Genomic DNA, 25,946 nt, shown 5'->3' with positions numbered 1-25,946 from the left:
TCATAGCCAAGAAACATATTTGGGAAGCAAAAATAAAACAGATGTTTAAAGTCAGGAGAGCCTGACAGACAGAGATCTGTGGAGCTCAGAACATACAAGCTGGTTTAAGCAGAAAGAAAATAAAAGTGCCAGCTCCTCCTGGTGCTTTCTGGGGCTGCTGGTGAGCGCACAGACAGCGTTATGCTGGGGGTGCATTCCCCACAGCACGCTGCTACGCTGCATGCAGCCCCAGGGGTCTGGAGCAGCCTCTCACATGGAAATAGCACTTCCATTCCTGATTTTGCTCTTTCTAAGGCAGCCTCATGAGCAATTTGCCTTTTACACCTTACTCTTTGATAGGGATGCTCAGAATACCCTGCCTTCCTCTCTGCCATTGCCAACCTGAAAATGGATACCTGACAGCTATTTCTAGTTCTTGGCTGTATAAATAATGAATGGTTTCATACCAGGAGGAATCAAATGGCACCAGATGACTCTCGTAATAAATCAGGAGAAAGGCAGGTGGTCTCTTGTCAGGCATCTCAAAACCGATGTGCAGCTTTATGAGGAGGGAGGCGGCTCTGGTACAAAACCCATCAATATAAATCTCAGATGCTTAGAAGTTACAGCACTCTTCAGTGCTGTTTTTAAGCATTGTCATAGTTCTGGTCTTATACGAAAAGTTCTCAGCAAAAGGATAGTTTAAAGAACACACCTGCACCCCTAACTTTTGTTTTTTGTTCACCACTGTTCCCTAAGCCTAACTTCATAACAATCCCTGGGGGAACAGCTCACCTCCACCAGGCTCACTAAAGAAAATGCTAGTAAATGCGTGATACTTGGGGTGGGAAATTAAAACTCACCTTCCTCCCAGTGACCACTAGGTAGCTCTCTACTCACTTTTAGACCTTGACAAGAAACAACCATTTTCACCACATGCACCTGCCAGCACCTCTCCCATCAATCCCCCCCTGCAGCTGATTTGTCCCTTCCTTTACACAGCTCTTCTAGTCTTAGTCTCTGTTCTGCTTAGAAAAGTTTTACTTTTAGGGGGGAAAAAAAAAAAAGAAAAAAGAAGGAGGCTACGTGGGGATGTCACCAACTCAACAGAGATGGTGCGCGGCTCCAGGCAGGCTGAGGTCAGCTGAGCACGAAAGCCATCATCTGTCTTGTACAGTGTCAGATGTGATAGGAAGCAGGTGGGAAGGATCCTTCTGAAAAGAGGTGGTTTGGATTTACTGCTGCTGTAACGAACTGCATGGTGCGCCTGAAGATGACGGAGTACCTGGAAGGTCGTCTATTTACCCATAAGGATAACTGTCATCTACTTACACAGAACAGAGAAAGGAGTGTCTAAATAGGCTTGGATATATGCCCTGTGTCATAGCAGACCATGGTAGCTGCCAGCAGGCATCCCAGAGCTATTTCCGAATAGTCAGGAAACAGATATTCTGAGTAACTACATCTAGCAGGATCCGGGAAGATAAAGATTTCTCCAAACATCACAAAACCAAGGTAATGGCTTATTAGGAGTAACAGCACCTTGGGAAATCATACTACGCTGTTTCTCTGGCCAGTTTACACATAGGTGTGTAAAGCAAACGCTCCCAAGTGCTGCTGGTCAGTCTCATGAAAGCGTGAGGACAACTTCAAAAAGTGCCAGTCCAGGGTGCTAAAGTGCAGTTTACGTTTTCAGACAAAGCTGGCTTTTATTGGTACTCCCACATGCAGAGGGATGGACTCTGTGACTGCTTATGAAATGTTTTGTCATCTCGCTTCAACTTTTCAGTAAGCTGATGAAAAAAAAGCATAAATCCATCAGACATGTTGTCTTACCAATTCCTGATATGTTTTGGCTACTTACAGAGAGTATGAGAAGTCTTCAGAGCAGATGTGAGATTCAGATCTTGTTTGCTCACTTGTCATCACTCAAAATCCAAAACAAACACGCCTGCTCCTGCAGGAGTTAGCCCCCGCGTCCTGCCTGCTCTGCGTCGCTGAGCTGCATGCTTGCTCGTGCTGCCCTGGCTTTAGGGGTGACTTTTGGTCTGTAGCTCAGTTTTGTGTTCCTTAAAACTTGCTGTGAAGCAGCAATAGTGAGCCAAGGAAACTACGGAAAGAGGAATATGTGGCAATTATGCTGAAGACATCACTCATTTAAACAAAATCTCAGATGACATCATACTGCACCTGAGAGAAAGGTAATCCAGAAGGAGTCACAAAAACCCGTTTCGTGCATAACTTCCTAAACACTATCCCTAGTCTGTACATTTGTCAGCATTTGCACTGAGTTCCTCTACATTGCCAGGGGTTATTTCACAGGCAGGTGGAGCTCCCTATAAACTCAGAATAACATAAAAGCAGCCAGGATATAAGTTTATTATGAATGCCTGTTTTCTCTCCGATATTCCGTCATGGTTTCCAAACTCAGTGATGATTCTCATGAGAAGCTAAAAAATGCAGAGCTGGTTTGGTAGGACTTGCACATGTTTCTCCAGAAGTGACGCATGCAGTTTTTCAGGATCTTATCGTCATAACTGAGCTGTCCCTTCCCAGTGTTTTGCCCTGTTCCCGCTGCACTGGCAGAGCCAGGGATGACCGGCTGTGTGATGCCAGCAGAAATAGAGGCAATGGAAAGCCAGGTCCAGGCTGTCCCCATCCTCCTCTGGGACTGCTGAGCAGAGCAGGCAGTGGTGTCGGTGTCTCACCTACAGACAGTGCAGAGGGTTTTTTCTTCTCGTGCTTGTGCCCGTAACTGCAGATAAAACAGAAAAAGTGATTTGAAGCTGCTATCTGGCCCAAAAGGGAAAAAAAGCTTAGCAGAAACACACATAATCCCAGATGAGACAAGATGAAAAGAATCTAATTAGATTCCTTCTTAAGCTAAATTCTACAGTACTGTTATCTCCTTGGTTATTTACTGCACACAGTAATAAGCAGACAAAGAAAAAAAATGCTCTTAGTATTTCAGCCAGATTTCAGCATCTTGAAATATTTATAACTGGAGAAACATATTTTTACTGGGAGTTATTTGATGCTTTTTTATATTTTTTAAAACAGCCATCTGCCTCAGGTGGCAAAATAATCGCTTGGAAACTATGAATTTCAGGTGCATCTATTGATCTTTTTCCCTGCAAAGATTGACAGATGTAACCTTCTCCAGCAGGCTAGAGAGGGGCAGCCCTCCCTACCCCTGTCCCCCATAAGTTACCTCCATCCTTTGCTCCCTCTGGTGCTCCCCACGTGCTGAGAAGCCCCAACCACAAGAGGCTGCAGGGCTGCACGTCCCAAAGCTTCATGCCCACAGCTCAACAGGCAGAACTTGCCATGATTTCCTAGACCTCTCCTCCCCCAGATGCACAGAATTAAGTTTTGCTTTTCATGGATGCATAATTAACCCCTTGAGTAAATATCTATTCAAACCTACATAATTAGTACTTAATTTTTCAAAAAGCTAATGAAAGGCCCTTTTAGGTTCCTAATTGGCTGCTACTTCCCATTAGTCAACTCTCAGTATGAATTATCAACATGGGAAATACACTATATCGCAGAAACTATGCAGACAGGGAATGCCAAGCTAAAAAGCCCACAAGCAGGACAGCCAAGCATCTGGGGCATGATCAAATATACCCACTGTGGATTGCAGCTGTGCAATACAAACTAAATTTGATTCAAAAGGAGCCATTCTTAACATGAAGACGTCCAGTCTCAAACCCAACCCCACAGTGTTTGATCTTTAGGTCATGGGTTTGTTGTAAATTTGGGGATGGTGGATCTCGTATCACATCAGGACACATCCCCAAAAGACAGGTGCCTATGAAAACAATGGCAATATAAGAGAGGTGCTACCTGGAATTATTTAGAGGCAGGTAATCAAGCTATACAGTAAATGTACCACTGAAGAGCTTAATTAACAGCATGTGCTTATTAAGAGCTAATTACATGATTCTTTACCATTTTAAAAGGAATGGTTACCACTTAGTTCACAGGACCTTAATTACCAGGTTAGGAAGAATGTGCAAAACCTGCTGCTAAAGTCTTTGGGTATCTCAGTTAACAATTTAACCACTTTGTTTAGAGAAAATAGTCTGTAGAAAAGAGCAACTCTTTCCAATAGAGCCAGTATAGATTCAAAGAAGCATCTAGTTCCAGATCAACACACTCCAGGTCACACTGTAAGTGAATGAACCTCCTTGCCTCGCAGCCAGTGCCTGTGTTTTACTCTTAAAGCAACAAAGGAAAGCAAATAATGCCTACAGATTCCACTTGTGCTGAGTACATAATTGAATTACACGGTACTGCAAGGAGCTTGTCTAGAATAATACCTTCCCTTGACCACTCCTCAGAAATCCTGGCTGCACAGCTTATAAAAGTCCTTATTTATCTATTTTTGCTCCAAAGTCAGTGTTTTCATTGGCTGTGCTGCAGTGCTCTCTGCTGGCACCAGCCTGGGATTTCCTGCGATGCCACAGCAGAACGAAGCCAGCAGCAGGGCCGTGCCCTGCACCCTGCACCCCGTCACCTGCACCCTGTCGCTTGTCCCCAGCCCAGGACGCTGGGTGGGACTTGGCATGAAACCTCTGCGCATCAGGGGATTGCCCCGCTGGTGCTGTGCCAGCCCTGAGGGCTTACAACCCACGAGTCAAGCTCCTGGAAAACCCTGAGACTACCAACACTAGTTCCTGGTATTTGCTTTCTGACCTTGTGTTTACATTTCAGGCGTCACATCTCAAAACATTGCTCTGCTTGAAAACCACCCTGCTGAAGCCTCCTGCACAAATGGCCTGGCTGCCCTGTTTGCCTTCTCACTGATGATACTCAGAGACATTTCCTTGTCTCACTTCTTCACAAAAACAGATGCGTTACAGGTCCCTCATCACCAGAGGATACCTGAGCTAAGTCCCACCGGTTTATTTTTTCCAAGGCAAAGGTTTCTGGCATCATCTGGTGGCAAAACCCAGCACCAGGACCGAAGACCGGATGCGTTTTTCTTGCACGTCCCTCGCAGGCCGCTCCCTGTGGCCGCCTGATGCCAGGGGCAGCAGCCGAGGCCTATGCGGGGCCAGGGCTGCAGGAGCCTTTCTGGCGTCTCTGAGAGGCCTGCGTTGTGCTGCCGCTTCCATCCCACCTCCTCGCTTCTGATTCATGCTGTTAAAAACTAGATTGTTGCTGGCTCTGTGCGTCTTTGGTTAATAACTGCTATTTTAACGCAGGCCCATCGAGAGCTCGGCAAAAGTCCCTGAACTGAATTGCTTGTTGTCCCAGATTTCTGTCAGGCAAGGTCAAGCGCCGCCATCTCAATGGATTCTTTCCACCACAAAGCACACAAGGGGACTTTTTACCTCTCGCTCCCCCTGGGTTGCTGGTGTTTTTCTCAGTGTGTTTCTGAAGGCCAAACCCTGAGCACTGATGATCCGGGATCTTTGCAGCTCTCACCCACTGCTCTGCTTTCCACGTTACCAAGCAAGTTTCTTCCTGCTTTTACTGTGCCTGGCATTGTCCTGCCGCAGCTGTGCTCTTTCCATAAGATTTATAAGACACTGACAACAAGTGCTACAGGAGCAAAACAAGGAGTGCTTACCCACTCCAGCTGAGTTTATCGCAGGCATCTCGTTTTCAATACAGCTGACAGCAGCACCCAAACTCCAAGGACTGGAGTGCAGTAAATGCTTCCCTTTTGTTCTCATTATCTCTCCCTTAAACTTCTCTCAAGGCAATCGCATTATCCTGCATAGTGTCACCATTAATTTCATTTCCCCTTAATCGCCCTGTGACCATCTCAGCCTGGCCTGACTCGGTGCTCCAGCTCTCCTGTGCCGTGCCCCCCACCGCAGCCATGGGCAGGGTGTCCCCGTGCCCAGCCCCACTCCCGGCCACCGGCCAGGAGAGGCTGAAAAGACGGAAAATGAAACAGCACTGCCAAGCACCCAGCTAGGTTTCACCTACCAGCAGCTACCCACCAGCAGCATGCTGTGGCTGTTCAACTGCTAGTTAGCACAAGAGCTGCTGATAGAGTGTAAGAAAGTAGACAAATTCCAACGGATGTCAATAAGAAAACCAGATGAGGCCACTCAGCGCTGGGCTGAGGACCAGCAGCTCCTGGTGCTGCCATTCCAGAGGCATTGAAGGCAGGAACAGGTGAAGCTTTACAAGGGTTTCATGATCAGATCAATGCAAATTCCACCAAAACCTGAAGCTGAAGAAAAGCTTAAGATTTGAATCCACATCCAGAAATTTTAACCAAAATCCCTCACGCTGTGGAGCTTAGAGTAATGGAGTTCAGCCAAAAAAAGGAAAATACTAAACAGCCTTCTCCTTGGAATTAAGCTACTGAAGATTTAAAAAGCCTTTAAAATAAAGGATTTCCTAGTATTGCCTCAGAGCTGATTTCTGCCTGACATAAAACTAAACTTTGCAATGATATGTACATTTTTCATGCATTATTCTAGATGGCAGTGTAAATCAACTGAGAGCGCAGTCAGTAAAGTTGTTATTGCCAACCCTAAAAATTCTACATTATGGAAAAAAAATGATGAATAATTAGTATTTCCTATATTCATATGTGCTGTGCTTCTCAGGAAGGCAACAGGCACAGGGGTTTTGAAAGTCAAAATAGAGGCAGTAAATGGTTTAAAATAGTCCAAAACTCTGTTGACAGAGATTAATCCCTGCTGCAATGATTTTTCTCCATGGTTTTGTGCCATATAAAGATGGTGGAGAGCATCATCTTGCCAGCCCGGGCGGTGAATGCTGAGGTGCCGAAGCACCCAACTTGCCCAGGTCGGTCTGTAGGGAACTCTGTCCAGCCCCGTCCCGTCCTACATGGCCCCTCGGCCCTTCCAGCCTCACAGGAAGAAAACGCGGTGTTTGTTTGATTAAGGCAAGTTACATCTGCATTCCACCAAGGACGGTTTTAATACCAAATTGGCTGCTCGAGGGCAGCTGCTGCAGCTGCGAGCGCCCGGGCATCCTCCAGGCAGCGGAGCAGCTTCCTCAGCCCTGCTGGGGAGCGCTCCTCTTCCCGCACCAGCGCTGCCAGGTACCGCTGCTGTTATTGACAGAGACGTGCACGCACATGCACACCCACAAGCAGCTTATTCTCGTGTCAATTTACTCCCCTGTAAGTGCTGCCTAGCTACCGGCACGGCGGAGACATCTCCTTCCTCCCTCCCTGCCAGCCGGCTGCCTGCCAGCGCCCAGGCAGGCTCCAGTCCCCCAGACCCGCGGGAGCCGAGCAGGAGCACGGGGGAGCAGGAGTTGCTTTGTTTCTGCTGACTTGGGTAAGCAAAATATTATTTCCTTAATAACCGTTCACCTTTCCTGTCTGTTCTGGGCAGCAAAGCAGGTGGGATTCTGGCTAACCTGTTTGTTTTTTTTAATGAATTGTATCTCTTAACAGGAAAATCCTGGAGGACCTCTGTGCACAGGCTGTTAGTCTAGTATCCTACTGCACTCATGTGTTATATTTAGCAGTTTCATAGAAAGCTGCCTTCTGACATTTTACTTCAAAAGTATTTTAAGAATCTGACATATTTATATTGAAAAATGTGATTTTGCAAGTGGTCATCAAGGGCTACTAAGTTAACACACTGCTTTTGAAACAATGGGGTGGTTTAATGTAGATTTGTTTTTAATGGTGAGCTGATGTTTTCGATTTCTTGTTCTTTTGTCCCTGAACACAGAGGCTGGCCTGTCAGTTAATTCATTCACATGCAGATTGCTTGTTTTCGTGTATTTTTTTAAAGCAAATCCTTTGACTTTGTATTCTCCCCCTTATTTTTCTTTAAACTTTTTTTTTCTAATTCTAAAGGCAGAATCATGAAAGAAGCATGTTTCTTCCCCCTACACATGTAACTTTGTCACAAGACTATTAATCATGCCTTACAATAATTTTGCTAGTGCAGTATATCCATTCAGAAGCAGAGTGTCTGTCTGCAGATGGATTTGTTACTGTGAGATATGAAAGCTGAACAAATTTCTACAGGAAATATTTAAGCAAGGTCATAATAACACTCATTATATTCTAAGCAATGATGTGTCATTTGCTGGATCAGACAGAGTACAGCAGCAGTCACATTTATTGACTTAGCCTGTGAAGAGCCCAAAGGTTAGACATTCATTTTGAAACTACTTACTACTTTCAGCATATACTTATCAGGCTGAAGTCCTACATACTGCTTAATTTGTTATGATGAGGAAAAGGAAACTAAACAAATTAAAGCAGCGTAAAGTAGTTTTTTTTTTCATCTTCAAAGGTCTTTACATACATTAATAAGCATTTCCATTTTTTTATGCGATCCTAACATATTATTGCTATTGCACCGTCAAGAGCGGATGGGCAAATGGGCAAACCCAGACCTTTCTCTGGATTAGGAGTTTAAAATGGTGTGTTCTGCAGGTGCGTGTCGGGTGCGCTCCATCCCATTCTCCCTCCACACATTCCACTGCTGTGGCTGGAAAACCTGCCCACCGAGGCAAGGGATGCTGCACAGGCAAAGGGGGCGTCAGGATGGAGCTGACAATCGACACGTGCCAGGAGCACGCCAGGAGCATGCAGACGGACACATCACACGGCAGGTAAACCTGCCAGCCCAAGCACAAGGTCTGTTTGCCCAACTTTTGTTATGATGTTTTCCATTCCTGTGGAAAGCAAAGCTGCTTCAGCTACACGAATAGATCCACTAAACCCCGTTTACCTGTACGCCGTGTACTGGCACTGAGAAAGGTCTGGACTTTGTTGGACAAGAGACTGAATAAATAAATTTAAATTAAAAAAGAAAAAAAAAGACAACAAATGTATCAAACATTGCATTTTCTCAAACTGCTGCAAAGTGCAACAGGTGGCTTAACCAGACCGAGAGACAAAGTGAAAGACAAGTTCACAAATCCTGCACCAGGAAAATCACAGGTCCTGTAATCCAGTATCACAGCCAGACTGCGAGGCCTCTGTGTTCTGCACAAAGCCCCCGTGCAAATAGCTTCCTGTGCATCAGGAGAGGAAAAAGTATTGAGAAGAATGTGATCCAGCGTGAGGAAGGAGGAAGGTGGGCAAGTGTTTATCACTTGAGTACATATGCAGCTTTACATTTTGGGCAATTCAAACATTGCATTATTTTGCTCCCAAAATAGCACCACTTACTCCCCTTTCTCTCTGAAAGGCGAGCTGAGGCAGGAAATGACTTGTTCATGATGATACAGAAAAACTGAGAAAGCAGGAAATCAAATACACGTGTATGGAGTCAGAGCTATTCATCCAGCCTTTCCTCCAGATATCAGCAAAACCAAAATGCTGTAGACATGGAGTGACAGAAGGAGAAACTATAAGACGAACAGATGATTCACAGGATACCAAAGAAAACACGTTACTATCTTCCTTCTAGAAGCAAAATCTATCTAAAATAGAAATTGCTTGAATTCATAAGGAGTGAAAAGTGAAAATACTAAGAGAATCGAGCTTAAAATAGCCAACATCGGGCAAATTTTACACTTGTGCTCGCAGGGGGTGAAGTAACAGACACCCATCAGTTTCCATGATTTCCCCAACCCTTTGGCCACGTCCCGCAGCTCCCTCCAGGTTCCCCCCCGGCTCGCAGCGCTCGGGCCCCTCTCGTGGGGTCTCTGGACCGGCTGCGATGCGGTGGCAGCCCCGAGCCCACCCGGCTGCGGCTCCCCTGCACGGCCTGGTCCCACCTCGCCGGGGCAGCATGGCCCCACGGGGCTGGTGGGACCAGAGGGAAACACGGCTCGTGCCCTGGGCCGGGCTGACCTGCTTTGTGTTCTGCTTGTATCCTTGGCTTGACAGAAACTGAGAGGTCATCTGCATCTCACCCGCCGTCCAGCACCCCCCAGCATCACGCATTTATGTCTGGGGAGGGCAGACAAAAGGCGCCTTCCATCCACAGCTCGACGTCTCTGCTGAAAGTCCTCTTTTGGGGAAGTTCCTGTTCTGGAGAGGTTTGAAGGGGTGGGATGGATGGATGGATGACCGCGAGTGAAAACTTCATTTGTGGGGCTCAGAATATTGGCAGAAAGAGGTTTCTACCAAGTGACCAGCATTTTTGTGAACAATTTTTGATCTTCACTGATTCTAAGCAACAAGTCATGGCTGCTTTTTGTAATGATTTGTATTTATAACAGTTACACATGCATTAGAATCCAGAAAGTAAATAAAGGTCAAGTGCACAGTGGCCTTTAGTGATTTTATAGACTGAAGCCTTCAACTGTTTGCAATGGAGTCAATTTTGTTTTCCATACTGTTAAATCAACCTTTAAAAATTGTGTCAAGGATCTCAAAATCCTGAATATGCTAATTAAGGAGATAAACTAGGTTCAGGAGGAATTCAGTGCCTGAGCTGTCTGTCACGAAACAAGATCTTTCAGCTTTTTCTCTGCTTTCGTACTTCCCCCTTTTCCAAACACTTACTTGTACACAAAAGGTTTGCTTTGGCTTTGGTTCAGCTGCACCCTGCAGGCCGCAGGGCAGCTGTTCTTGCTGCTGGGAAAGGAGACGCTCCACATGCCGGAGCTGCTGCTGTCGGCACCCAGTCCCCTCTGTCCAGGGATGTTTTCAGTCCATTTCTTTTGTATCCCGATAGTGCGACAAGCCATGTTTGTTGACAATTTTTTCTAATCTCAGGGCTTCTTTTTCACCTTCCAGTGCACCCCTAGCTCTGTAACGTTAGACCTGATCTTCTTAAGAGTGCTTAGATGTTTGTATAACATTTCGCACCTCCCAGACCTTGTGTAAGCTGTAACTAATTCTCCCACCACGCCGGCGAGCTCCCACACCGCTGTCTCTTACCTTCTGCATTACCGCGGCGCTGCTCAGCCCCGGCTCTAAAGCGCTTACAGGTGGGAGGGGAGCCGGGGAGGCGGGCTGGGACCCAGCCAAGGGCAAGCCGCCCGGAGGTGCTGCCAGCCGGGCATGGCACCCAGGTGCTGACCAGCAGGCAGGATTACGTGCACCCTCGTACTCCAACGCTGATGACACGCGCCCGGCCACCGCCCAGCAGAGCAGGGGTTTTACCGCATGAAGCTGCATTTTCCTCGTTCTCTGCTCTGACCGTTGTGCCACCGTGAGCCAAGGATTAGTCAGCCTGGTAAAAACCCGGCTGCGTTTCCCTTTTGCCTTTGTCCTCCCCTGAGCAGGGGCGGCTCAGAGAGGCAGCACCAGGCTCCTGGCCCCGTGCGGGAACACAGGCACCCCCTGCCACACCAGCAGCGGGCACCAGGGCGTGGGAGCCCTACGAGGAAAAGGCAACAGGAAGGTCATGATCCAGAATGAATCGAGAAGTCAATTAACAGCAATTAAGGACAACAGCAGCGCAAACTGTCCAAGGCAGATCAACAGAGTGTTTTATATCAATTCCCTTCCCTGCAGTCACGAGCTCTTTAAACTATTTATTATTCAAGCAATAAAGCAGCTCAACTATAATCCGTCTGCATTGCTAGTTGTACCTAACTTTTTAATCCATTAAGTCATGGATGCTTTAGCTAAAATTAGCAACCATTCAGCAGGGCTTTTTAGCACTCAATATGAAGCACAATATAAACATTTGTAATTGCCAACATGCACTAGAGGGGTGTACTGACAAGACTGGATTACCATATGGCCACTGGTTCCTACCCAGCTGATCTGGTGTTGCTCTGCACGGGCAGCTGGAGCTGGACGTAATGGCAGGGACACAGTCAGCTCTAACATATGTTAAGTAGAAAAAGTAGTACAAAAAGTACAAAACTTTACATCCTTCAAAGCTGTTGTAAAGTCTGAATCCAAGCAAGCACTGTGCGTGGCATCCTGAGCGCACTAGCTCCTGGTTAGTCCTGTTCTCCCCGCAAGCCTCTGCCACATCTCTCAGCTCTCTCCTCCTCTTCCTCACAGCATTCCCTGCTTCCACTCTGGAGGAGATGGGCCGCAAGGAAGAGGACGACAGCAGCTCCTGGAAGAAACAGACGAGCAATATCCGAAAAACTTTCATTTTCATGGAGGCCCTGGGATCGTAAGTACTGCAGCTGCTCCCCAGGCAGAGCCACACCAGAGATCGCCTCCCCAGCGAGTCCCTCCCAGGGCACCGTGGCGTGGGCCAGTGGCACAAGCAGACGTCTCCTGGCGAGCCAGCAGCACTCTCCCGACGAGCTGGGGGTGCCGCAGCCCAGCGCAGGTTTCCCGCTGGTGCTGATGCTCACCGAGCGGCACCGGAGCAGCCCTGCATCCCCATCGCATGGCACCCCATGAGCCCTGTGCTTCCCTCCTTGCCCTCCAAGCCTGCAATGCAGCGTGTTTGTGATCCTGTGTGATTCTGTGTTTAAGTTTTTGCTCTTTCCCTTGTGAACGCACTGGTCTTCGCTGCTGCAAGGTCGAGTAAGGTCAAGGGATGGCTCTGAGAGCTATAATAACGTCGTGTATTTAGCTCATAAACCCTGAATCACTTGAGGGATGAAACAAGAACAAGGATGTTCAAGTTGTACGATATTTCTCTGTGAGTTAACAGCTTAATTTGCCTATTTGTGTGAATGAGACGAGAGAGCGTTTCCAAGGTGGCGGAGGAGGAATTGAATTACCTCCAGTAGGAGATTCTGCCACGTCCAGATTTTCCCTGACTTTAGAACCCACAGCAAAGCTTCCAAAAAACAGCTACTCCAGAGCTCGGCTATGTTTTAAATTATCGTGTTCCTGGTCAGCCTCCGAAATTAGTTAAATTACCCAGCAGTTTTCCCTAAAGGAATGAGGCTAGAAAAAAGGTTTTGCCTCTCCTAGCCAACTTGTTGATTCATCATTTTTTAATAAGGGGCATAATTATTATAAACTGTTTGGGACAGATATATAGAACAGATGCCCCAGCATCTGATTTGTAGGTTGTTCATTTCCTACTATTACATTAGTAGGAAAATTTAGTATAAGAAATTGGAATTTTTTCCACACGCACTGCTTCAGCTAGCTGACGAAAATAAATGAAGATCGGGGACTTAAAACTACCTGGAAATTTCCCATCGTCTTCCCAGAGCATCCACAACTGTCGGATTAGGCACCTTAGAGAGGAAACCCCTGCCCATTCCTTGTTTTCAGGAACATGAAAAGAATTTCCATGAGACAGCCTTCAGAGCTCAAATGGATAAAAAGGGAAAATGTGTGAAACAAGGAAAAAGTCCCCGTGCCAGCTGATTTTTGAGCCAGAGGACAGAAGGCCATTACAAATAATTTACTGAGTGAAACCAAGATTTAAATTCATCTGTTGGGATGCTTTCCTGAAAGTAAATATTTTTTATTTTGTTGTTGTTTTTAAAAGAATTTCTTAACCTTGCTGGGAACCTGTCCTGGCACAGTCCTAATTCCTCACAGCCCCCATGGTGTTTCACGTGGTTTTTGCAGCACCAAAGCAGGAGGAAAGCAGGGCCCGGCGGAGCTGCCCTGGGCTCCTGCTCTCCCTCTGCATCATCGCTGGCTGCCAGTAGCTAACGCAGACACACGAGCAAAGCGCCAGATGGGCACAGCTCCGTGCTCACCAAACCCATCTGCACGGTGCCCTGGGTTCTTTGTTAGTGGATCACAGGAGGTATAGGTTTCCTGCCCTTGTTTACTGGGTTTGCTGCAATAACATCCCAGCTGACAGCATGCTTCCACGCGCTCACCTTCCTCACCCTACCTGCCAGCGCCCTGCAGGGCTTGCAGACTCAGTGGCTTGTCCCATTTAACTGCCATCAATTAATCTGTTGTTCATTTGATGAGGATTGTTGGGGAGTGACCTGGCAAAGTATGCACTGTCACTGTCCCGAGACACGTGTTCTGCTGCCTGAGAAAAACCTTTAACAGGCTTGCAAGCTTAAGACATGTTATAAATACCCGCTTGTCAGTGCACTGAGCTGAACCCCCTCAGGAACATACTAGGCACTCACTTGTCACTTTGTGACTAAGGTTACGCAGGTATAAACAGAGAGAAAAACCCATTAAATGCTGAATGGAAATACTAAGGAACAGGCTAAGGTTGTCCAGTCATTTTCCTCTCTATATACACAAAACTTTGACTGATATACTCCAACTGCGACACAACTGGGCTCTCCTCACTGCAATTTGGCTGTCTCAATCCTCAGGGCAATGCTGACCAGGGAAAGTGAGCACTGCTTTGGCTAAAACAAAGGCCCTTTGAGGAGACACAATCTGTATTAAGCAGGAATTTGGCCTGGCTGGAACGGAGGTCACTGGTCATTCCCTGGGGCCGTTAGCCGCAGTGAGCACTCAAGCTGCAGGCAGCCCCGTTAGAGGGGTGGTCATCTCTGCAGGACTCGCACCTAGCCTGGGAAAATCCCCCGCGGTCCCAAAGGATTGGAGGAGCCTGCTGCTGGCCACCTGCCTCGCCAGCAGCCTGCTCCAAGCCTGGACGGCTGAAGTTAAGCAAAGCCTGGCACATGCAGCAGTAAAACGCTTCCTGTCATTGCACAGTCCTGAAAAATGTGACATAATTCCATCACAGGGAGCAAATATGTCCACGCCCTCAACACAGCTTCATGATAAACTATGCAAATTTAACCTTTTCTCTACAGAGAAAATTTTTATTATATATATACATATTGCGAAATCTTTTATTGCATATCCTAAATTTGGGGCTGCTGGAAATGTAGTCCCAGCTTTACAATCAGCATCCACTTAGACTTAAATTACTACCAGAGTGTTTTTTCTGCTTTTTTCTTTTTCTCGCTGTAACTATCCTCCCGGTTCACAGGAACAGCATCTATTGAAATACAACTTCTCCTCTTTGCAGAGGTGCCTTTTCGGAAGTTTTCCTAGTGAAACAAAGAAGCACTGGCAAGCTCTTTGCTCTGAAATGCATCAAGAAGTCTCCTCTCACAAGGGACAGCAGCTTGGAGAATGAAATAGCAGTGTTGAAAAAGTGAGTCTGTGTACATGTTGTAAAGCGAAGTAGAACAAACATCCTTTCCCAAGATGTGGCTCCAGAGCAAGACTAATACAAAGAAATAAGTATATCTTTTTAAAGCATATATAAATACTGGTGCCACTTAGTAGACTAGGAGCATTCCTTCTCTCATTCCCCTGCCGGGTTTGTAACCCCACCACAGCCACGCTGTCCCAGTCTGGGAAGTGTAACAGATCAGGCAGAAGAGCAGGCAGGGAAGGGAGAAGCAGAGTTAATACTTTTGCAGTCCAAGTAATACACCTGATGCCGAGAAGGCAGCTGCTCAAAAACTGAGGGTTTGCCCCTTGGTGTTGATGCCGGCACAGAAGGTTCTCCGAAGGAAGCTTGCTGTGGCATCAACGATTCCTGCTGCACGGATCGGCCACAAAACAGCCCAGTGAACTTGCATTTGTGATAAGAGCAAGACAACTGTCAGGTCTTCAACCTTTTTCCTTCTCAGCTTTGTTTCTGACCCATGATTATCTTTGCAGAATAAAGCATGAGAACATTGTGACTTTGGAAGATATCTACGAGAGCACAACCCACTTCTACCTGGTCATGCAGCTGTAAGTACGAGCAGGGCCGTTTTGTGTAGGCCTCTGAGGAAGCAGGAGGCAGGAGCAGGGCAAGGCACCGCATCTCAGCACAGCTCTGTGTGAATTTGTGCGTTTTACCAGGACTGCTTGCTGGTGCTCTGCAGGTGGGCTCAGGGACTCTGCTGGCTCTGAGCCCCTCAGGGTGCTGCTGCTCGAGGAACTGCTCTGCTGCAGGAGGAAGTCAGCTCGCCTCAGAGGCGAGAGCACGACTGCCTTTGTTTAATTTTCTTTTTCTTTCTGAACTACCACTGCAACAGGGTGTCTGGTGGAGAGTTGTTTGACCGGATTTTGGAGCGAGGGGTTTACACTGAGAAAGACGCGAGCGTGGTGATCCACCAGGTGCTGACAGCAGTGAAGTACCTCCACGAAAACGGAATAGTTCACCGCGACTTAAAGGTGAAGCCTGTCCCTCAGCCACAGCATTGCCTCTGCAGCTGCCTAGCTTCCCCTTCTCTGTCCCATGACTTTCTGCTGTTTCATTTTTGCACCACAAATTTCAGCCCCTGACTCTCTGTATTCACAGCCTGAAAACCTTCTTTACCTTACTCCTGAAGAGAACTCCAAAATCATGATCACAGACTTTGGCTTGTCTAAAATGGAGCAGAATGGCATCATGTCCACTGCCTGCGGGACTCCGGGATACGTTGGTAAGCCAAGGACCAGGAACGGGGCTGTACAGGTGGACTGTTGAGGAAAAGGCTGTGCATTTACAGCATGCTGCCTAGCAGAAAGGAAAAAATACATAATCACGTTAACAACAACACGTCAGTCACGGATGCACTGCAGAGACCACATAAAGAAATGGATTGCAGATGAGTTTAGAGACTGCAGAATCCCAGAGTGTTTAAAAGCGCAAGAAAAGGATAATTCTAAAAGCAATAGATTTCTCTGTTACTCATGTATTTATTGAAAATTTATAAAAATAATTTTAACACAATGGGGTGTTGTTTAATGTCAATCAAACTGCATTGGCTTGATCAGCAGCTTGCTGGTCAAACCCTCAGGGTGCAGGCAGAAATCCTCAGTGGTTCTTTCTGTTCAACGGTATAAAGTAGATACAAAAAGCAGAGACCAACTGGTAAAGAGGGCTGTTAATGGCTTCTGCACTGATACCTCAGAACCAAGTGTACAAGAAACTCCTCCTTCTCCCAGTATTGAGTCATTTACTATTGCTTGTAATTTTCATTTCTTTCTGCTTTTTTGCAGCCCCTGAAGTCCTCGCCCAGAAACCATACAGCAAAGCCGTGGACTGCTGGTCCATTGGAGTCATCACCTACATCCTGTGAGTAGAAGCAAAGAGCATCCCATTTTTTCATGAGTTTCCCAACTCGTGTACTGCTTCGTACACCTCTGCAGTGTGGAAGTGAGAGTGGAGGCGATGCCGAATCTCCTCCTTCCCTGCAGTAACGCCACAGCAGTGTTCTTCCTCTGCACAGATTCACCACACCATAAAAACAAAAGGGATGTTGGGAATCAAGAAACAGAGCGGAGATGAAAGGAATCACATTTTTCTCTATTATGTGCCTCATCCTATCCTTTGTTTTTTTTCAGTTGCCTACAAGTATCGTTCGATCTTCCTCTGTACATTTTGTTTCGTTTCCTCCCACACCATGCAGTTATGTTCCAGCTGTGGCTTTGTCCTTTTGCTGCTGCAGTTAAGTTTTTAACTCTTTTCTGCAGCTTTCCCAATGCGCTCAGATGCGAGGGACAGATGGATCCCTAGAGCAGCCTCCTCTGTCACTTGCTTCCTTGTGCTGCACGCGTGTGCCCAGCCCACCCGGGCTCAGGAGGCTTGTGCGGACACAGGCACTGAAGGCCGTCTGTTGGGCTGCTCTCTTCTAGGCTCTGTGGGTACCCTCCTTTCTACGAAGAGACTGAATCCAAACTGTTTGAAAAGATTAAGGAAGGCTACTACGAGTTTGAGTCTCCGTTCTGGGATGATATCTCCGAGTCAGGTAGAGCTCAGACACCGGCAGCGCGTTGCTCCCCGTGCCCCGCACAGCCGCCGCGCTCCCGGCCCCTGCTCTGCAGCTGCTCTGTAAAGCAACTTCTAAATCTGCTCAGTTCAGACTTTTTGTTTTGTTTTCTTTTCAATTGGCAGTGAAAAAATCAGTTCAGATTCACCTAATCTCAGCGTGAGGTTAGGTACATCTCCAGTACACAATTTTTCATCAGGAGCACCTCACTACAAACACCTCCCTTTACCAGTGTAACAGGGCGGTACGAACACCTCCTTCTTGGGGCTGACCTTTGCAGTGTTTGTCTGCCAGCGTTTGTCACGTCCCATTAGGATTGCATCCTGGAACGGGGAGGAAATAACCTTTTCTCTCTCTGCTTCTCCTCTCCTCCCAAACAGCCAAGGATTTCATCAGGCACCTGCTAGAGAAGAACCCGAACACGAGGTTTACCTGCGAAGAAGCCCTGCGGCACCCATGGTGAGCGGAGCGGGCGCCGTCAGCGACTGCTGCCCCTGGGGGTTTGCCAGCCGCCGTGCTGGGTGGTAGCTGAGAATGGAGGTGTCCCCCCAGCCCCTTGCTAACGTCACCGGCTGCCTCCGCATGGCCCTGGGTCTTTCTTTCTTCTGTGCGAAGAAAGAAAATGATGAATAATTAAAGATGCAATTTGTGTAATATTTGTCTCCATAAACAGAGGCAAAGAAGAAATCCCATTCTGAGCTTTTCCAAGCTTTGAAGTGTGTGTTTGTGTTACATTTTGTTGCTGTTTTTCCTTTGGGTTTAATTATTGCTGATTGAATGTACAAAGCAGTTAGTTGCCTCCAGAATGTGGAATGCCTTACAAATGCCATCTGCCTACGAGCCCATTTTCTTCTCTCCCCATCTGCAGGATTAATGGAAATACAGCCCTTCACCGTGACATATACCCATCTGTCAGCGCTCAGATTCAGAAAAACTTTGCAAAGAGCAAATGGAGGGTAAGTTGTTTGCTGTTGGGAGCCTAGAGCCATTTCAATAACAAATGCCAGTTGCTGCCATCTAGCAATGAGCAAGGCTTCGGCTGTGTGGGTAAGCACCCAAAAGCTGAGATCCTCCAAAGGCTGCCTGAAAATCATATGCAGCTACTGTTTATAGTGTGTTTGGACCAATATTCTCTGCTGCATTGCACACTGGGACATTTACCAAATACATTGCCCTATAGTGCCCTTGCCAACAAAATAAAGGCTAGGGAAAAAGGACTCTTGTCTCTGTCCTAGGGGAATGAAATAGATGCTCCGTCAGCAGGTTTGTGAGCTTAATTCAGCTTTTCCTTCTTTCAGCCTTGGACATAAATTGGTACTTCATCTATATCAAGAGTTTTAGTGAGAATTTAGGTGGAGAGAGGAATGCCATAGGAACCACTTCTATGATAGTATTTTAAATACTTACATTCAAAATTCAGCTCGAGTCTCTGTTTCACACTGTGGGGTAATTTACAGCTGTTCCCCCTGATTTCCTTATCTAGAAATAGTTGTAATCTTCAAAAGCATCAGCAGTTTGCAGTCAGGGGAAACCGCAGTGTTTATGCCAGGAAAGAGCACGTCCCACTTTCTACACGTTGTGCAAACACTCAGGCAGTGCTAACCAGTACAGCGCCATCATCCCCCCGTGCTGCTGCAGGGAGACGTCCCTTCATCCCATAGCAGGAGACATCCCTTCATCCCTCTGCAGCCGCACAGCACCACACTGCTAGGCACGCACCATGGGGTTTTTGTCTTCCTCCCCAGCAAGCCTTCAATGCTGCAGTCGTGGTGCACCACATGAAGAAGCTCCACATGAACGGTCACGCCGCAGCTGGAAGCACCCTCCCCGTTATACAAGTTTCAGAAGCATCCAGACCCAGCACGCCCAGCGCCACCCGGCCACCAACGCCGAACAATGACAAGGACACGTCGCTCCCTCTGGTCCCTGCACGAGCCTGTCCCAACCCTCCTGCTCTGCTGGAGCAAGACACAGGAACGAGAGAGGGAAAGCTGCAAAACCCCCCGGTGAACGGATCGCTGCCTGCGGGCAGCAGCCCGGTCTCGCCGGACAACCAGAGCCCACCAGCCAGAACTTGTGGCTGCAGCCCAGCCTGCATGGGGCACGAGAAAGCCAAGGCGTCCTTCTGCTCTGAGACGGTGCTCCTTAAAAGACCTGGAAAATCCCAGTAGGTATCCAAATCATTAGGCATAACTTCTGACTAAGTGTATGGGACTAACCCTCCCTAGAAGTAGTTGCCTGGCACATAAGTTGCCAGCTCCAGGTGGAGTAGAAAGGAGGGAGAAAAAAGGCCAGAAGCAAACGTTGGACTGGCTAGGTGGCGGTGCCCAGCCAAGCATCTTCTGTGCTCGTATGAGCATGAGGTGAGGCACGGTGCCCAGGCTTGCAGTGAGCTGAGGGGGCAGGGGTTTGGTTGTCACACTCCATTTACATCAGTGCATTTGCTTTCCAGAAACTGAAATTGCCTATGGTTAAAGCTGCTGATGCCAGTTATTCAGCTGCTGCTGACTGAGTGCACCCTGCCTTTGCTGCAGTGTTGACTTGCACCCCTACTCTGCTTTCAGCAGATGATATTCTTTATATTAAAAATACAACTTCAGTTCACCTGCAGAATGATCATAAACATTGTTATTTATATATATATATTTTTCAATCTTCCTCTTCCAATTCTTCCATTTTCATCCAGTCATTTCAAGTCAGAAGTTCTTGTTCCAATGAAAAACAGTAAGCACTCTTCTCACTGTGGGACTGGGCAGACTGGAGTTTGTTTGATTATGTGATGAGGATGGCAGCCACCAGGCTCCCCCATTGCCAGCGGTAAGTGCACCACAACCCAATGACCAAGCTGCTTTCAATTAATCCCATTACAGCATGAAAAAGGGAATGGCAAGAATAGCAAAGTGCTTGTGCATGAAATAAATTGTCTTTGCAGTTTTTCTGCAACAGAAAAACACCTTAACTAAATCATCTTCCAAGGAAGAAATCATTTTTCAGCTTCCATTTAGGCCAGTCCAGTGACTCTAAAACCAATTGGTTTTAAAGGCAATTATTGCCAGCCTCTTATACCACAACAGGCTTGTACAAGAAGTGTGTGAAAGGAAGCAAAGCATGAACCTGGTATATCAAACACTTCAATTATTAATAACTACTCTTTGAGAATCACACTGGAACCAAACAGCTTCATCAGCTGGGATCAGGGGGCTTCAGCTGGGTCTCAGCAGCAGCCAAGAGGAAAGGGCTGACAACGAGCTGCTGGCTGGTGGCTGAGCACAGACGAGAGATGTCCTGCAGCCTGAACAGCCCAGCCCTTGCCCAGATTCAGTCCAGGCAGGGCAGTTCAGGTTGCTTTGTTACCAGAGAGCATTGCATGGAGATGTTTGTTTTGTAGGTGAGCAAGAAATAACAGAGTACAAAAAGGAAAATTTCCTCTGGTTTGACCATAGCTCAGGTAACTTCTTAGCTAGTCCAGAATTAAATATTGCCCCACGTTGTATACAAGCAGTAAGACCTATTGCTATTAGATTCTGGGAGAAAAAAACATTCCTCAAAAGGTGAGCATATGCTAGCATAATTCTCCATTAAAAACTACATCAAGTGAGCTATGTCCTCTCATCTTTTATGACCCTCTCTACTGATGAGATTATACAAACAGAACTGTAATGTACAAAGGATCAATAGATGAGACAAATGCAAGTAAGATCTACTACAGACTCCAAACAGGTCAATTCCAATGATCAGTCATGTAATAGCCCTTTATAAATGCAGCATACAAAAGGATCTAAGCTGTTCCTAACCCCCGTGCTGCTGCTTATTAACAGAGCACATTGTGAAGGCAGCGGTCTAGTGAAACAAAGTTCAATCCCCAATTGAAATTCTCTCTCTTGCAGAAACAGAAGGGCTGTTTTACTCTTTTCTGCACTTCAAAGCCAGACATCAGCAGTGCAAGCAAGAAGAAAGGAGGCTGCGTCCCGCCAGGAGCGGACGGGCAGCAGCATCTCGGAGAGCAGCGACCGACAGGTGACGAGCGGCACATCAGTCCTGGGAATCCATCAGTGCAGTGACCTCAGCGTGTTTCTGAATCGTTAATGCTGGGACAAGGCACTTTAGCAAGGGAAAGTCTGAGGCTGCTGCTAGCATATTCAGTATATATTATCCATACAACATTGCTCGATGCTGTAAAGCTTTTGTTTTCTGTATACTGTTTAATTGTCCAATGCATAATAAGTGCACTGCACAGCACAGCATAAATCCTATAAACCAAAGCCATGCAGAGTTTTATTCAGTGGCAGCTCAGTTATTTTTACAACCTGCACCCTACCCCTTCCTCGGATTTCAGTTCCTCCCAGGCTTCAGCTCTCTGCAGCTCGGTGACAAGCAGCTGCCCAGGCTGTGCAGTTCTCACTTCAGCTACAAAAGGAGACAACCTGCTAGCAACCTCCATATGTCTGATAATAATCACAGTGAGGTCTAAATTCCCTGCTTCCAAGTCCATAATTGCACAATAAATACTTGCTTAATAAAGCTGACTTTTGTTTTGTAAAGTGCCTGTTGGTTATTCATAGAAATTTGATGTGGAAACGGTCTATTAAGTCCCTTCTAAAGCGTTCCCTGTGCAGCTGCAGACCTGCTCCCTCTGGTACTTTCTGGCAAAATGTTACACGGTAAATAAGCAGATTGTGGCAGAAAGTCAAATGAGACATTTGACTTCACATCTGAGTATGAGATTGCGTTTCTCTTAGTAGTAGAAATATAGGTATGTTGTACAGATACAATGGAGATAAAATTCTCCATTTCTGTGACCTGGTTCTTTGAAGAAAGAGCTAGGAGGGAAGTACTGAAGCCATGGCAAGTTGTAAAGATTAACTGCAGTGTGAAAAGCCCCAAACAAGGGTTTTAATTTGAACAGCAAAATCCTGCTACAAGAGCTTGAATTGGCTAAAACATGAAAAAGAATTTGGGGGGGGGGGGAGGAGGTGGTTATAAACCCTTCTGGAAATAACAACGTTGCAGACGTGTTCATTATTTGCAGTTAATGATCGATGTCTCTGCCCCTTTCCTCTGAGCCCAGGCAGCTTCAGCCAGTCTGTCCAACGTGAACCTCTCCATGGTTTCACTGCAGCTCCTCTCCAGAGGGACAGAAATTCCATTTGCTAAATATGCAGACGTTAGGAACATGAGAACTGCAGCCAGAAAACGGGAGTAAATACTCCAGCCAGTGTGTGCAGTGGAGGAAGGCACCGCCTCGCTCAGGAGCAGCTGTCGTAGTAGGCGACTCGCTTGCTGATGGCATCCCGAATCCTGCCCACCCGCTCCTGCAGGCCTGACAGCCTGGCTGACTTGGACAACAAGGCTCTGTTGCTTTCCTGAATTTCTGTCTCTAAAGCTGAGGAGAGAGTGCAGGAAAGGGTAATGTGAAATCACAACCAGAGGAAGGCGTCATGTCCAGTTTTACTCCCCAGCCTGAGCCTCCCCCTCCCTCCTGCACCAAAAAAAAACCCAACGTGACTACCCTCTGGCACTCAAAAGCCCTCCCCAGGTGCATGAGACCATTACACTGAGCTCACAGGTTTACCTGCCATCCTAAGCATCATGGCCGAAGTTTCCTCAAACAGATCTTTTGCCTCCTGGTCTATGCTCTGCACCCGGCTGCCTTGCCCTCCCAGTGCTGGGCTCTGTTGCATCCTACTCTTCAGCTCAGCGTACATTTGTTTCACCTGTTGGAAAGACTGGAAAAGCAAATAACCAAATAAACTGGTGGAAATGGGATTTTCCAATGTCGGATTGGCTTAAAAAAGATAGAACCCATTTTAAATATTAAACAGATACTGTGCTCGAGCTCTGTGATAACATTACTATGCAGACACACGACAGTTTGCAGTGCACTCCCAGTGATGCTGACCAGCTGTACGAGCTCCTCTGCCTCAGGTGGGGCAGAGAGCAGAACCATGGAACGCTCGGGCCCCAGCCCTGGATGCAGGACTACGAGTGAGACCTCCCAAGGGCAGAGCAGAGGGGCACAATCCCCTCCCTCCCCTGCTGCCCACCCCTCTGTTGGTGCAGCCCAGGATGCAGTTGGCCTTCTAGGCTGCAACTGCGCACTGCCAGCTCACGTCAAGCTAAGAAGTCTTCAGCAAAAGGCAGCGAGATGGAGAAAGGTCCTGGAAAACTTCAGTAGCTGGATCCTGCACCAGGTGAACGAGGCGACAGGGCAGTGCCTGGGCGGTGGCCTCCTCGCCCCATCCAGACGCGTGCCAGGACACAGCTGGCTCGGCTGTGCCGTGCCAGGAGCACGTGCGTGGCTGCGGTACCTGCTGCGCGCTGCCGGCCTTCTCGCCCGCTGCCGCCGCCGCCCGCTGCGCGTCGCTGGCCCGCAGGCGGTTCTGCCCCGCCGCCTGCTGCAGCTGCCGGAGCCCTTCCCTCAGCGCCGCCAGCTGCTCCGCCACGGCCTGCGCGTTCCTCTCGGCTGGGCCAAGAACGGCCTCGATCTGAAAGCAGAGCGCCACACGTCAAGAAGGAAAGCGCAGCCAAGAACTGTCTGTAACGCTTTTTGCACCACGCAGGGAGCAGCTATGCGGCCTGGTGGACACGTCCCAAACTTGTCCCTGGGATTTCCATTAGGGACCATGGTTGGAACTCAGGGAAGCAGGCAAATGAGACATGCAGGAAGACGGGGTTTTACACAAAAAGCCTTGTTTCTCCAGTTCGCTGGTCCAGGCCTCTACCAAGCTGGGGAATTTCAGAGCAGCAGCAAGCAAGGCCCAGCACCGTTACTCAGAAGTCACCAGCCACTACTCACTTCCTCAACACGCTCTTGGATGAACCGGAGTGAGGAACTGGAGCCCCTGATAGCCCCCTGGGCCTCCAGCAACACCGTGTTTGCTCGTCTCAGATACCCAACCACCTCTTCCACATCTCCCTCCACGGCATTTGCCCGGTTCCTGGGGAAACACAGAAAGCAGATGAGAGTGAGTGTAGATAATCGCATGGACTGGAGGTCAAGGAGGCAGAGGCAAAATAAGCTGGAGAAGCAAGACAGGACTGTAACAGAGAAGGCTGCAGTCCACAAACACCATACAAATCTGCCACAGAGCAGGTTTCTGTTCAAGAGAAGTGTGACTTCCATTTCACATCCCCCAGCAGAGAAAATGAACTGAGAAGGAGAGAGAAAAGCCTTCTTTTAAATGTTCTAGAAACACCTATTTTGCAAGTGGTGCAAGACAAAGTATTAAAGGGGAAGCAACAGCTTCAGTTGCCAGTTTCTTCAGAACCAGTTCAGTGAATACTTTTCTGCTAGCAGTGGGACTGTTCCGACCAGGTGACAGAGCTTCCCACAGAAAGGCAGACTGCCTTGTCTCATCACTTCCAGCAGGCTAAGCAGGTGTCAGACGCTATCAAGGAGTTTACGTACTTATCCCGCTAACCTTCTCGCTGGGATATTGCTGCAAGTCAACACGTGACAAAGCAGATGCTCCAAATTTGCAAGGGCACTCTGTAATTGCTTTTTAAGGGGCCATGGGATAATCCTTCCAACTTTCACCCAGAAAACAAATAGCCCATTTAATCCCCTCATGCTCTCTTGTGCAATTAGGATGTAGGTCACCAATATCAAGTAATACCAGAGCAAGCCTGTCATCCCCCATCATAGGGGCTCAAGAGATAGAGAAAAGCCTCTGTTACTTTTGGTAAAGACCTGCTTGTTTTAGTATCCATAACAAGTTCTGTTGTTGGCAGCCAGACTCTTATTTGTATTGGGGTAGCAGAGAAGTGTCTGTAGAGATTGCAAAGTCACTCTTAGCCACTCTACATACATAGAAGATTCTGGGCTAAAAGTAAGTCAGTCCAGCTCCAGCCGAGCTAGATTTCATCCTGAGAATCACCGCATTCACTCTGGCTGAATGACCAAAAAAGTCCTTCAAAGCTGCCAAAGCTGCCAAAAGCCCTTCAACCAAACCGACCTGGCTTGTTCTGCCTCCTGCTGAAGCTGCTTGGCCTTCGCGATGTCCTCGGCTGTCTGGGCCAGGATGCTCTCTGGGCACTGCAGTTTAGTAGCCAAATTTTGGATCTCAGTCATTTTTCTCAGGACTGCAGCAGCATCCGTGGGGAGACGTAGTGAGAGAACAAACTCACTGATTTCCTGGATTGTAGCAGGGTCCGTGTCTTTGTCTGCAGAGCAGGCAAACAGACGGACAGTGTCAGAAGCAGGAGAGGTGAGGGTAGGAGTGCAAACAGAAGGCAGGGTGAAGGCAGATGCCCAGCTGTGGATGCTCTCACACGCACAGCCTCTTCCTTTCAGACAGCTGCCGGGGTCCACCCCAAATTCAGTCCCCTCACTCAGCTTCCATCGCAGGACAAGCTGGTGAGCAGAGCAGCAGTACCAACCCTTCACCCAGCTCTGCCCTTTTTCATTCCTTTCCTCTGTGTTCTGGTGCGTAGGGCTGGGATTCATTCCTGCTGCCTATTCCAGTTTTGTGCCCTATCTTCAGGGG

At 47.6% G+C, this 25,946-nt stretch overlaps 2 protein-coding genes and 1 long non-coding RNA gene across 7 annotated transcripts in view; 1 reads left to right on the top strand and 2 right to left on the bottom strand.

Annotated features, from left to right (window-relative positions):
* The window catches only part of LOC310887051, a 34,930-nt gene extending 31,343 nt beyond the window's left edge, over positions 1–3,587 (bottom strand). Inside the window, exons 1-2 of the long non-coding RNA XR_014575626.1 lie at positions 3,191–3,587; positions 1,844–2,734 (exon numbers count right to left, since the gene is read on the bottom strand). This is a non-coding gene — a long non-coding RNA (uncharacterized lncRNA). The remainder of the gene's footprint in view (positions 1–1,843; positions 2,735–3,190) is intronic.
* A 2,808-nt stretch (positions 3,588–6,395) lies between these two features.
* On the top strand, positions 6,396–21,983 carry CAMK1G (calcium/calmodulin dependent protein kinase IG). Its single transcript, XM_083812479.1, has 13 exons — positions 6,396–7,259; positions 11,861–11,978; positions 14,736–14,864; positions 15,380–15,454; positions 15,742–15,880; positions 16,008–16,131; positions 16,691–16,766; positions 17,327–17,439; positions 17,841–17,919; positions 18,329–18,416; positions 19,206–19,627; positions 20,147–20,277; positions 21,348–21,983. Exons 2-12 carry the CDS (start codon positions 11,887–11,889, stop codon positions 20,238–20,240), a joined length of 1,431 nt encoding a protein of 476 aa, XP_083668605.1. The 5' UTR covers positions 6,396–7,259; positions 11,861–11,886; the 3' UTR covers positions 20,241–20,277; positions 21,348–21,983.
* Positions 21,984–22,324: 341 nt separating this feature from the next.
* LAMB3 (laminin subunit beta 3) overlaps positions 22,325–25,946 on the bottom strand; it is a 33,179-nt gene continuing 29,557 nt past the window's right edge. For all 5 annotated transcript variants that reach the window (XM_083812477.1, XM_083812476.1, XM_083812478.1 and 2 more), the window contains 5 exons: positions 25,416–25,623; positions 24,257–24,398; positions 23,769–23,945; positions 23,033–23,186; positions 22,325–22,843 (listed from right to left, as the gene is read on the bottom strand). In XM_083812477.1, the coding sequence (XP_083668603.1) occupies positions 22,707–22,843; positions 23,033–23,186; positions 23,769–23,945; positions 24,257–24,398; positions 25,416–25,623 (818 nt within the window). In that variant the 3' untranslated portion in view covers positions 22,325–22,706. The remainder of the gene's footprint in view (positions 22,844–23,032; positions 23,187–23,768; positions 23,946–24,256; positions 24,399–25,415; positions 25,624–25,946) is intronic.

Source organism: Anser anser (assembly GCF_964211835.1).
Source record: "Anser anser genome assembly, chromosome: 27".
Taxonomy (NCBI): Eukaryota; Metazoa; Chordata; class Aves; order Anseriformes; family Anatidae; genus Anser; species Anser anser.
Note: the sequence above shows the minus strand (reverse complement) of the source record. Positions and strands in the feature narration are given on the sequence as shown.

Bases quoted from the DNA above. Each gene is read 5' to 3' on its own strand.
- CAMK1G (XM_083812479.1), top strand. From the start codon at position 11,887: ATGGGCCGCAAGGAAGAGGACGACAGCAGCTCCTGGAAGAAACAGACG. The intron at 14,865-15,379 runs GTGAGTCTGTGT...TTATCTTTGCAG, and splicing joins GAAATAGCAGTGTTGAAAAA to AATAAAGCATGAGAACATTG. The intron at 16,767-17,326 runs GTGAGTAGAAGC...GCTCTCTTCTAG, and splicing joins GGAGTCATCACCTACATCCT to GCTCTGTGGGTACCCTCCTT.